This window comes from Silene latifolia, chromosome 6 (assembly GCF_048544455.1).
Source record: "Silene latifolia isolate original U9 population chromosome 6, ASM4854445v1, whole genome shotgun sequence".
Classification (NCBI taxonomy): Eukaryota; Viridiplantae; Streptophyta; class Magnoliopsida; order Caryophyllales; family Caryophyllaceae; genus Silene; species Silene latifolia.
The window spans coordinates 129439658-129452205 of record NC_133531.1 but is presented as its reverse complement, the minus strand read 5'-3'; the positions used below and the strand labels follow the sequence as shown (position 1 = coordinate 129452205).

General features: G+C 35.4%; 1 protein-coding gene across 1 annotated transcript; it reads right to left on the bottom strand.

Moving 5' to 3' along the window:
• Positions 1 to 355: 355 nt before the first annotated feature.
• Positions 356 to 4237, bottom strand: LOC141587285 (bifunctional UDP-glucose 4-epimerase and UDP-xylose 4-epimerase 1-like). The gene is made up of 9 exons (XM_074408729.1): positions 3899 to 4237; positions 3748 to 3797; positions 3286 to 3421; positions 1897 to 1998; positions 1515 to 1742; positions 1347 to 1428; positions 1018 to 1100; positions 828 to 919; positions 356 to 691 (listed from the first exon to the last, which is right to left on the bottom strand). Exons 1-9 carry the CDS (start codon positions 4091 to 4093, stop codon positions 586 to 588), a joined length of 1074 nt encoding a protein of 357 aa, XP_074264830.1. The 5' UTR covers positions 4094 to 4237; the 3' UTR covers positions 356 to 585.
• Positions 4238 to 12548: the final 8311 nt, after the last annotated feature.

Genomic DNA, 12548 nt, shown 5'->3' with positions numbered 1-12548 from the left:
TCTATATTTTGTGTATACTACACTAATTTCAAAAAACCTCCCACAAGTCATTGATTGTTTTAATTAAAACAATCTCATAACTTATAGTGCATTGTATGTTCCATCTTATAAAACGTAATTCATTTACGCATTTGCAATTGAAATATACATACTTTATTTCAACATTTAGTATTAGAAATTTGGGGAGATTATTCCAACACACTTTGCATTTGTATATACGGAGTATAAAATTATAAATGCATCCCGTATCAGATTACATTGTGAGTCAGCTAAGAGTCACACACACGTGGTGCAAGTACGATTGATTAATACGGAAGCCCAATTGGACTGACACGGAGTCGACTTGCTTAAAATATAAACCGCAAGAATCATGAAACATTGATTGATCTTATAATTATTACCAAGTACTTGGGTTTGTAATTTTGCAGGAAATATGAAACATTGAAACTTCGTTAGGCAACCTATGAACATTTTTGTAGGGTTGGACTTTAACTTAGCTTCTTCACGTGAAATGTGTACAATGTAAGAGTGGTAATATGTGGTGGATACAACACTTTATTTCAACGATCCAGCTATAACCAAGTCTTAGACACCATTTGATTTTGGGGAGTTTTGGCTCCGATAACCCATCGGATTCTTGCTCGCCCATTTCCATTGATCTCTACACATATCGTCTATATTGTATTTTGCCCTGCAATCGAGTATAAATTAAACCACGTATAAGTTCAACTATTCACATTATCAAATTTGACCTTATTTCATGTCATGTAATAATCATATATTGCGATAAGCATGACTATAAAGCGTTCCCACTACGCGAAACTTACTTCCAACCGAGTTCTTTAGCGGCTTTCTCTGTTGAAGCAAAAACCTTTTCAGCATCTCCTGGTCTTCTAGGACAGTTTTTAATAGGGATTGTCTGGATTTGAAACAAGAAATGTATCTTTTATAATAATCGCATTAATTTAGCTAACGAGTCAGAAAAACGCGAAGACGGAATACTCAACTATTCCGTACCTTATTAGACGCCTTCTCAAATGCTTTGACCATATCAAGTACTGAAGCACCATAACCCGTTCCCAAATTTATAGCAGTACAACCTACGAAAGAGTGTATATTTTGTACAATAAAAGGTTAACACATCCAAAGTGAGACGATATTCAAAATGAAAAAGTTTAGCCTATATGATCAATAAACTATCCGGTAAAATCATCGAAAGATCAATGGGGTTTCGCAAGGATACTCCATGGTAGATACCAGTCGGCATCAAAATTGTCGATTAAGAGTAACCAACTGAAGTATATTGCGATATTATGAAGTTAAAAAATAATGGAGCGCTTAATTACCTATATCCTCTGTTGTGAACAATTTCCTAAGTGCAGCAACATGTCCATCTGCCAAGTCCATCACATGGATATAGTCTCGAACCTGTCCAAAATTAAGGTCGTCTAATTAACAATATATAAAACGATAAGAAAATAAGCACACGTAATAATATCATTACAATTGCATACCGCGGTACCATCGTTTGTGTTATAGTCAGTGCCATAGACATTAAGCTCAGGTAGCCTTCCGAGAGCAACTTGTTCAATGTACGGCATAAGGTTGTTTGGAATACCTTTAGGATCTTCACCGATTTCCCCACTCTCGTGAGCTCCAACAGGGTTGAAATACCTTAAAAGAATGATGTTCCATTCTTTATCCGCTTTTGATATGTCCCGAGCAATTTCCTCCAAGTAAAGCTGGAATTTGTATACGGAATAAGATGCATGCTTAGGAATTAACCACTTAATAATCTCTTATTGAATGACTATTGAATTTTAAAAACTAAGCAAGGAAACATTTGAAAAAACAGAAAGAGAAGATAACGTATAAGAGTTTTAAACGATTAATCACCTTGGTGCGGCCATACGGATTCAAGGCCCTCAATTCAAAGTCTTCTACACATGGAATTTCTTTTGGCTGCCCGTAAACTGTCGCTGATGATGAAAAAACCAACTACACAACCCATACAATACGATCCAAATGTTATTATCAAACCAATACGGAGTATGAACTAACTATATAGGCAAAACTACGTTGTCTAGCAAGAAATGAATGTGGCAAGAATCATTGAAGTTCCTTTGACTTGATCACAAAAACAATAAAGATTTGCCACTTTGCACGTGGTACCGTATTTTTAAATCAAACGCTTACTAACCATATCTATTTGCTTACGACCTTTGAAACTTGGAGAATTAACAATGAGGCGTGCTCATTTATTGATAGAAATAAAGTTGAGTATTGTGTAAGGTAATAAAACTCAACTTCAACACAAATCCATTATACTAAAAGAATAAGAGATCTCCCAAATTTTCCCGTCTAAATGAATTTGACTATAATTGGGCTTTCATTATATTATATCTGTAATTGGGCTTTTATTATATCATATCTGTAATTGGGTTTTCATTATACTGAACTTTTCCGTTTAATTTCCTCCGATTAATGCAAAATATAAATAATAATAATAAATTTTACAATTAAAGTCCAAATTGAGTTAAATATTAGTTGTATAATTGTTATTTTCTTTAATATTCCTATCAAAATAACCGTGCATTCGCGCGGGATCTATATTAGTTATAGAATAAGTACATTAGTTTTTTTACAGTCTAAGACAATTATTTTAGCGACTAAATACTCGTTTATTTCTATCAATAAATGAATATTTTTATATACTCCGTCCATAATTATATGATGTTCCCTGACTTTTTAAAGTTAAAATTTGCAGACTTACACCGAAGATATCTAAAAAGTTATGAAAAATTACAATAAGATATTTGCATTTGTTACAAAGAAATATTTCATAATTTTTATTAAAAAATAATAATATGAGACGGTCATTATATTAAAAAAACAACTCATTTATTAACATTAAATTAACATTTATTTTATAAAAAATGGACCGTCTTAGACAGTCTTATTCTAGAATTTGTGATTATTGTAAGTAGGCTAACACTAAAGTAATACAATGATTTAAGAATCTTGTATCGTGGTTCGAATATGAATTGAACAAGTAACCTACAGTCAATAGAGAATAATTGAAGATCACTAGGACAATAAAAAAAAATAGTCAAGCACTAACAAACTTCAACTTTATAACAAAACAAAATTTATTGGTCATTTTATTTTTATATCCTACGCATGTCTATCGCATAACATATCAGATAAGACTATTATATTCAATCATAGCTAAATTAATTACAACATGGTATATTAAATTAAAAAGGAAAAAAAAAAAAAACAGACCTTCTTACAGTTGTACTTTGCCATGACTTGGTACAAATTGATTGAACCGATCAAATTGTTATCGAAATAACGAAATGGATATGCAACACTTTCTCCCACTGCCTTCAACCCCGCAAAATGTATCACCGCATCAAATCTATAACATAAACCATATAATAATTCAATTAAATTTAGAAACTTCGTAATAATTATCGGAAGTCTCATGTGAAACCGTCTCACATTGAGATAATGTAAGACAAAGAATGTAAGATTAGAGGTGATTAAATGCGGACTTTGGCCGAGCTCACTGCTCACGCTTAATTTTTGACCCACAGAGAAGCGGGTTAGCGGGTTTGGGGAAGATTAATGGGTTGAGCCTTTGTAATTATTTTTAATTTTTTAGTTGGGTTCAATGGACGGGACCACCCATAAATCGCTAAAAGTCTACTAACTGATAATACAAAAAGAGATGAAGAAAATTACGTGTACTCAGAAAACAGCTTCTCAATATCGTCTTTGTTTCTAAGATCACCCTGAAGAGAAAAATATTGACGAATATTAGAATACCGAGAAATTATAATATAAATTTCAATAAAAATTCAGAAAAAAAATAAGGAAATTGGATAAAAATTACCAAATGAAAATCAAGATTGCGGGATTTATGAGGACCAACTAATTTTCGAACACGATTAACAGCTTCTTCACAAGAATTATCAAGATTATCAATAATAACAACTCTAAAACCTTCATTAAGCAACAAAAGAACACAGTGTGTTCCAATGAAACCAGCACCTCCAGTTACCAATATGTTTCTTTGTTCTGAACCCATTTTTTCTTTTGTAATTAATTAATTTTTAGAGAGAAAATGAAGAAGAAAAACAGAGGAAAATGTGAGAAGGAGAAGTATGATTAAAGAAACATGGATGATGCTTATTTATATGATCATGTGCTTGTTGTCTCAAGTAGTGTAAAGAGATTAGATAAGTACAAACTATAAACAAAAGGATATTGTTATTTTTATTTTTTTTATATTCCTTTCACCTCGGTTAATAGTTTAAATTTCTTTTTTTCTGAATACAGTTAATAATTTACGTTTTCGTTTTGAATATGTCTAAAATAGAGTAAAGATATTAGATAAGGACAAGAGGTATAAAAAGATACTAGTTTTAAACCCGTGCAAAATTGCACGGGTATGTATTTAGGACGGTATGAATGTTTTTTGATGAATATTTTATTTTTACATTTCTATGGTAATTATCTAATAGTTCTATATATCAGTGATCTACATGTTTAATGTAGATCAGTTATCTAACTGAAAATGAACATTCTCGACGTTTGTTGAAGAGTAAATTTACTCGGTAGCCTATCATTGTCACCTATCATTTTCGATGTGCGCGGCTAGTAGTTAAGTTGCCGAGTTTTTAACTGTAAGTAAATACTCCGTCATGATTTTTTTTTAAAATATATCGTACTATCTAGTTTTAAAAAATTATGCCTGTAATTTATTCGCATTATATGTAATTCAATCCCGTAATTAAATATAAATCCTTCTCGTAATTATGTAATTTTATTGTTATTCAATTTTTTTGTAAAATTATGTAAATTATATAATTTGTAATTAGTTTCATTTATTCCGATTTGTAATTCACACCGCTTATATACCATTAATTTCATTTATTCGGAATATATAAAATTATTCCATAGTATTATTTCATAGTATTTGTTCTAAGACGGAATTTGTCGCATGTTTGTATTGGCGGAATTCTGAAGAAATAAATACTTTGCACACTAACGGGTCCCACCATAACATGAATTTCAAAAAAAAAAAAGATTGTATTAATGACGTGACACGTTCTGGATTGAGTATTATCTTCTGAATTAATAAAGATAAGATTGTTAATTTAATTGTTGTATAGTTTGGTAAAATGGAGGGAAAAGGGAAGAAAAAGAGGGTTAATATTAGTATGTGTGGAGTGTATAAGTTAAAATATGACTCATTGTTGATAAGGAAAAGTGTTGTAGGGAGTAATATTTGGCTAAAGGTTGTATTGATGATGAGATTATAGATAAGTTTAAATGTTTGATGATGGGGTGGTTGATAGATCAGAACCTTCCTTCTATTATTAATAAGAAATGTGAGCATACCGCTTAATTTAAAATTGAAGAAAAAGGAAACTTAAGATATGGATACAAGTATACAACAGATTTTGGTATTATGTGAGAAGACCATTTTAAATGCTAAAAGGTTATGCCAATGGTTGAGACTAAATTGATCGCAATATCTTAATAAACAATTGTTTCATTTTTGTTACTTCATCTGATTCTTTGAAATTGTCTCACTTTTTAAGATTTTTGAGTAATATTTTAAATAAGCATGACAATTCCAAAAAATAGTCGTCAGCATCTGTTTATTCGTAGTTATTAACATAAAATGAACTTTCTAAGAGTTCTACTATATTATTGTTGGGGTTTTTGGTACAAATAATATAAAAGGTAAAGACACAATATTTTTGTTATGGACTTAACCACAACCCAACTTTGTATTATTATTCTTCAACCTTAACAATAATACAATCTCAATCTCTAACACTTAGCTACTAGCTAAGATTTCCAACTATGCTTAACTCGGGATATTAAGCATACACTCTCTTTCTTTTCCAACATAACTAGTGATGACCTTTATATACAAGGTCCAAGTCCTAACTCCAATATAGCCACATTAAGAGCCTTAATGTCTTACTAATCTAACTCCTACCATTTACACTTAGTAACATATAATATTACTTAAGAATAACATGAGTAACCTACCTACAAACTAGTAACCATTAAAGACTCTAAATGCTATATTCAAAACCTTGACTTTAACTTATGCCTTGGATTAATGTTGGGATTACTTTCCCAACAAACCTCCCCTTAAGCCCAACATTACTTTGGACTTGTCAATCATCGAGCGGAGCGACCAAACCTTTACTTGGAAGCACCTCCCCTTCACCTGAAAGTACCTCCCCTTGAACTAACCCATCTTCAACACATCTTCCATCAAATGTGAATAAGTTAGTTTTTCCTTTTCTACCTTTGAGAATCACCTTACCATTTTTAGTGACCTCCAAAACACCATTCTTAACATGAATGGTACAACCCATAGAATCTAATCTACCCAATGAGATTAAATTTCTAGTAATGTTTGGTATGTATCTAACATCACCAAACCTTCTAACTTGGCCATCATGAAGTCTTACCTTCACCTCGCCAATCCCTTCAATCTTTGCCTTATCACCATTTGGCAAACTAACCATCTTCCCTTCACATTCTTCATAAGAAGAAAACCAATCTTTTCTCCCACATATGTGATAGGAAGTTCCCGAATCTAATACCCAACTCTCACTAGGTTCCTTTTCACCATGAACCATTAAGAGCTCACCATCATCAACTTCTGCCATAGCTGCAACCCCACTAGCACGAGACTTTTTCAACTCTTTCAAATCTTCTTTTGCCTTAGGACACACGGTTTGTATATGTCCTAACTCATCGCAGTAGAAGCACTTGATATTAGGATTGTGCTTTTTCCAACCGCCCTTCTTCTTGCCACGATATTCACCCACAAAAGCTCCTCCATCACTTGAAGAGCCACCACTTCCTTGCTTCATCAACTTTTCGGACTCAAGCAATACTACAACGGTCTCATCTAAGGCTAATGTTATCTTCCCCACAAGTAAACTAGTGATAACCGTGTTGTACTTTTTGGGAAGAGACGCCAACAACATTATTGCCTTATCTTCTTCTTTGAATGTCTCATCCAAACTCGCCAATTGGGTGATCAAGCCATTGAACTTGTTTAGATGGTCCCTCAAATCGCCGTCATCTACCATCTCGAGCTCGAAAAGATCTTTCTTCAAAAATAGTTTGTTAGCCAAGGACTTCGCATTATAAATGCTACATAACTTGGTCCACAACTCCTTAGGATTTGTCTCCTCTAACACACTATACTTGATTTCAAAAAGGGCTAACCGGATTGTACTAACCGCACGCAACTTCATGTCCTCCCATTTGAGAACTTGAACATCATCGGGCTTCTTGTCTTCAAGAGTCGCATACAACCCCTGTTGTATGAGAACATCCTTTATCATGCTTTGCCATAACGAGAAATTGTTCTTGCCATTAAACAACTCCATCTCAAACTTTGTACCAAAACTTTTCTCCATCGAGCCGTAGCTCTGATACCACTTGTTGGGGTTTTTGGTACAAATAATATAAAAGGTAAAGACACAATATTTTTGTTATGGACTTAACCACAACCCAACTTTGTATTATTATTCTTCAACCTTAACAATAATACAATCTCAATCTCTAACACTTAGCTACTAGCTAAGATTTCCAACTATGCTTAACTCGGGATATTAAGCATACACTCTCTTTCTTTTCCAACATAACTAGTGATGACCTTTATATACAAGGTCCAAGTCCTAACTCCAATATAGCCACATTAAGAGCCTTAATGTCTTACTAATCTAACTCCTACCATTTACACTTAGTAACATATAATATTACTTAAGAATAACATGAGTAACCTACCTACAAACTAGTAACCATTAAAGACTCTAAATGCTATATTCAAAACCTTGACTTTAACTTATGCCTTGGATTAATGTTGGGATTACTTTCCCAACAATTATTACTTTTTAATGTACAACTATAAAGTGTAAAAAAATCGAGTTTCAAAAACAAATAGAGATTTTTTTTTTTCCCATTAAGTTTGCTGAGATGGTGAATAGGAGGTGCATTATTGTTGCTTCATTACTTGGGTGTTAATTAAAAATGATAGTATGAGATAGTTTGGTGAATACAATCATGAATTGCGCATTACCAAATGTTTGTAATTAAATACAAATCATAGAAAAATGGCGTTATGTATTTAACAGAAAGCAACGTTTAGGAGGTTGGCGGGGTTTTCTGTTAAATGGGAAGACCTTACGACATTAGCTTTTATTGGAGTGGAGACTTTGTGCTTACGGCACATTTTTAAGTACACCCTCTAGTACCCACTACGTGAGCTGTAGTACTATTTATTTGGGACCGTCTAACGTGTTCTCTCTTTTTTTTTTTGTTAAATGATTGAGATGGAGAGAGTACGTGTTTAATGTTGAAGCTTTTTTAACTGAATTTGCTATATATGATGGAAGAAGAGCTACCAAAGGCGGACTTTATAGGACTTGTGGCATGAAAAGTGTAAAAACTCGGATGAAAACCGATGTTTATCTCATATTTCTCTCGTCAGCAGAAGACTAATGGTTTACTCTTTCCATTTCGGTCAATTTGTTTACATTAGTTTTAGAACAAAGAACAATGAAAGGGGAAATGACCATTTATGGGTGCTGTAATTAAGTGATAATGGACAATTGCATGCTAATGTGGATGATCAAATTACGTTTTAAAAATATTTATAATAGGAATGTGAACAAATGAACGAAACACCACTAATTAATAAAATAGATAAACAAATGACCATGATGGAAGAGTACTTAAAAGCATACGACAAGCTAAAGGTGACATAAAATCGAATTGAATTAGGATGACATTAAAAGGTAAAGAGATACTAATAAATTTCCATTGAACAATAATATCAAAAAAATTAATGGAATTATCCGTCATACTCAAACCTACTAGGATTTTAATCTAAATATATTGCATGTGAATTAGGATGGTAGGGTACAGAAGAGAATTGTGAGTTTGGCCCCTTTCTTATTCATGATCCAATGATCAATGTTATTTTGCTTTATTTGGCTTGAGTGTCCTAAAGAGTTTTCTGTTCTTTTCCTGGTTTTAGAGGGCAATTCCTTTTGCTGATCGTTAGCCATATGGATCGTTATGGTACCCAATCTCGGTACCAGTTGCATATCTACTTAGTATAAAAGCCAGGTTTTTTGAAGGCTTTCCATTGACTGAAAATTTTCCGAAATTTGGCAACAAATAGAACCCACCACTTTCTATACACCATTTAATTACCCTCTCTCCTTCCATCTCCTCTCCTCTCCACCCAATTCAAATCTGAAAAATTACTCCGAAGAAAACGATTTTAAGTTTATTTTGCGCGTTAAATCAATTTATTAATACTAAGTATAATCTACGCTAATCTAATTTGAATTAATATAATCTAATCTCTTAAATGATCTCAAGTAAGTGATTACAAATATTTAACATCTAAAAATTACTTATTTTTTTGAAAAAATTATTTTAAAATCTTCAAAAAAAATCCGAAAGCTAGCTACACTACTGCAATAAAACTGAGACATTTGCAAAGGGAAATGCCTGAAACTCCTTCTCTCTAAAAAAACAAAACCCTAAATCCTCCCTCTTTGCTGCCGCCGTTCTCCTCCTTCCTCCCACCGCCACCCATCAACTCCCTACCTTGTCGTCGGGGATGGAGTCTCTCAAGACCTTTCTCCGGCGACCCGTCTCCTCTCTTCCGATTAACCCTCCTCCCCTTTCTTACCCACACCCACCTCGGATCGTGCGGTCCGCCTTCCTCCTCCCTGGCCTGCGTGGTGTATGTGGGTCGTTCGGTCTTATTGGACGAGTTTGTTGAGGTGGTGTGGCAGGTGGTGCTTGATCCGCGGTGTTGTGGGTTGGTAGGGAGGCGGTGGCTTCCGTTTTTTTTCTCCCGTGTTCCGTTTTGTTTCCTTTATGTTTTTGTTTAATTTCCGCTTTCGTTTTTGTTTCGTCTCTCTTTCCGAGGGCTCTGTCCCCGTCTATCGGTGGTGTCCTTCTCTCGCTTTGAGAGTTTTCGTTTTCTCGGTTCGTTTGCAGTTTTCTAATAAGTCTGCAGAAGATCAGCGTTGTTATAGATCGTTATATGGTTTTACATATTTTGTCCGATTCATGGCTACAATCAATCACGTCAGAAGAAATGGATACTCGTCAAGGAAGATTCGGAGACCCTCTTATGGATGAAAGCCTTTTGCGGCGAATCGATGATAGAGACTACATTACGAGTGTTTCATTCTTTGAACAAGAATTTATTTTCTATGGTTGTAATCGATTTGTATCCGATTGAGCTTGGCATATGTTGTAGATGTCGTATGACTTTTTATTAATGATAATGATCTTTTCTCAAAAAAAATCCGAAAGCTAAATTTAACAATTTATTTCAAAAAATTCTCTTTAAAAATCCTGGAACTATAATAGGAAAAACATGCCATTAAAAACTTATATAAAAATAAGATTTAGGAATTTAATTGATAAATATTTTCAGATAATATCCAAGTCATTTAAATTTAATAGATTTAATTTTCGTTCTTTGAAATACTCTATTGTTTTGTCAAAAAAAAAAATCAAAAAACGGGAAGATTACAATCAAAATATAAGATTTTTTTAAATTAACGAAAATAAGTTTTAAATAAATGAAAAAATAATTTAAACGTAATATAGGCAACCAAATAAAGTAAAAAGAATATTATTTAAAAACACATACTTACTCATATTGAGTAATTTTATTTAAAAAAATAATACTCATTAGATCTATGATATTCACTAATAATTTTATAAAAAATTGTTCCGGGTGTAATTCCAGAGCAGTTATTTGTTACCACCCGCGCTTGCGGAATGACGTGTTTGGTTGGCTTCTCCTTTCGGTCTCCTGAAACAGTGAACAAACTGAGGGCTCGGCTTTGGACCGAGCGAACTCACTCCGACGCTCAAGTCAGTAACTTAGAGAGGTAAGTTGTTGTTACTTGGCGAGGTATGTATTGTAGAGAGATAAGGAAGATATTACCAGATGAATAGTGATTCTTAGGTTAAATTGTGGATCCTCTCCTCAATGAGGGTTGAGGAGTATTTATAGACTTTCACCTTTTGTCTCGTAGTGGCCAAGTGGCTAGCAGGTGGAAAGACTGATGTACCCTCGGCTGATGGACCCATTGCAGGCCGGCGGGCCCTGATGACTCCATGCCGAGGGGTCTTGGATATAAGCTCGCGGATATGTGCCCCGTCTGGCTAGTTGTCCTAGCCGAGGCACAAGAGACAGGCCGACAGGTTGCGTCGGTTAGGCTGTCTAAGTCGTTGACTTGCTGTGGATATCTTTGACCTTGCTCAATATGTTGACTTGGTCAGAGGGTGCAGAATATGCCCCATCAATTTGCCCCCAGCGTAGTCTATGCCGTGGTATGGGCTCCGATGTATGTTGAGCGTATATTCTGCGTAAGACAAAATAATTCTGCCCCGGCTTCTTCTACCTCGGCGTGGCTCTGCTTAGGCCGTACCATATCCCCCCTCCACATGGATGTGTAATGGACATCAAATGTGGAAAAGAAAGTGGTGCTGGCCGAGACCAAGGTTGTGAGCGCCGTGTGCTTTTGATTGCCCCCAGCCGGTGTTGACAAGCTTGGTTGATCATGTGGCCGGCGGAGAACAGATACTTAGGAGTTTGTTGAGGAAGATGAATGGGCAGAGAGATTTGAAGGGGCGTGTTGAAGACGCTTGGTCACTGTTGCATTAATTGACGTTCAACTGTTGCAACGATTGACATTCCGTGGTTGCATGTCTGACACGTGTCTGTTCGCTGATTGGCTGACGTTTCATGGGCTGTGCCCTGATTGGTCCTTCTTCACGGGCCTTCTCCTATAAATAGGACAGTTAGTCCTTGAAATTGGGCACCAATTTCATTTTCTCTAAAATTTTCTTCTCTCTAAACTTTCAAGGGCTTCTTTCTCTTCTAGTCTTCAGAGTCGTTACTTCGGCTAGCACTTTTCCTCAAGGTAAACAACTAAATTTTTCTCTTTTTAAGTTGTAAGTTTCGTTGTAAACATGTCTTCTGCTGGTGCTGGACCTAGTAAACCTGCGCTGGGGGGTTCCCCGTCGCATCTTGATGAGGAGGAGATACTAGACGCCATCCCGATAAGGTCTGGGGGCCCTAGGTCTCCGTCTCCCGAAGTCGATCCAAAAGCTTTGGAGGGTTGGGGGGGATGATGATGTTGATGATGACTTTGATGATGACGGTGAGGAAAGGATTCCTTCTGGTGAAGAGAGGCCGCATATCCTGGATCACGGCGAGGCTCGCACGACGGTCCCGACCGTGCCTGGACCAATAAATTCGCCGATTGTTCCGGCGAACTCTTTCGAGGGTCATTTCTCCTTCGGTGAGGGGTACAAAATCGTTATCCCCGGGAGGGTCAGGGCGGTCTGTTGCCCTCCTCCGAGTCATATCGGCGATATATCGTGCACCTGGAGTATGGGCTCCGGTTTCCTTTGAATAAATACGTCACGGCCATCATCAAAGCTATGAACGTCGC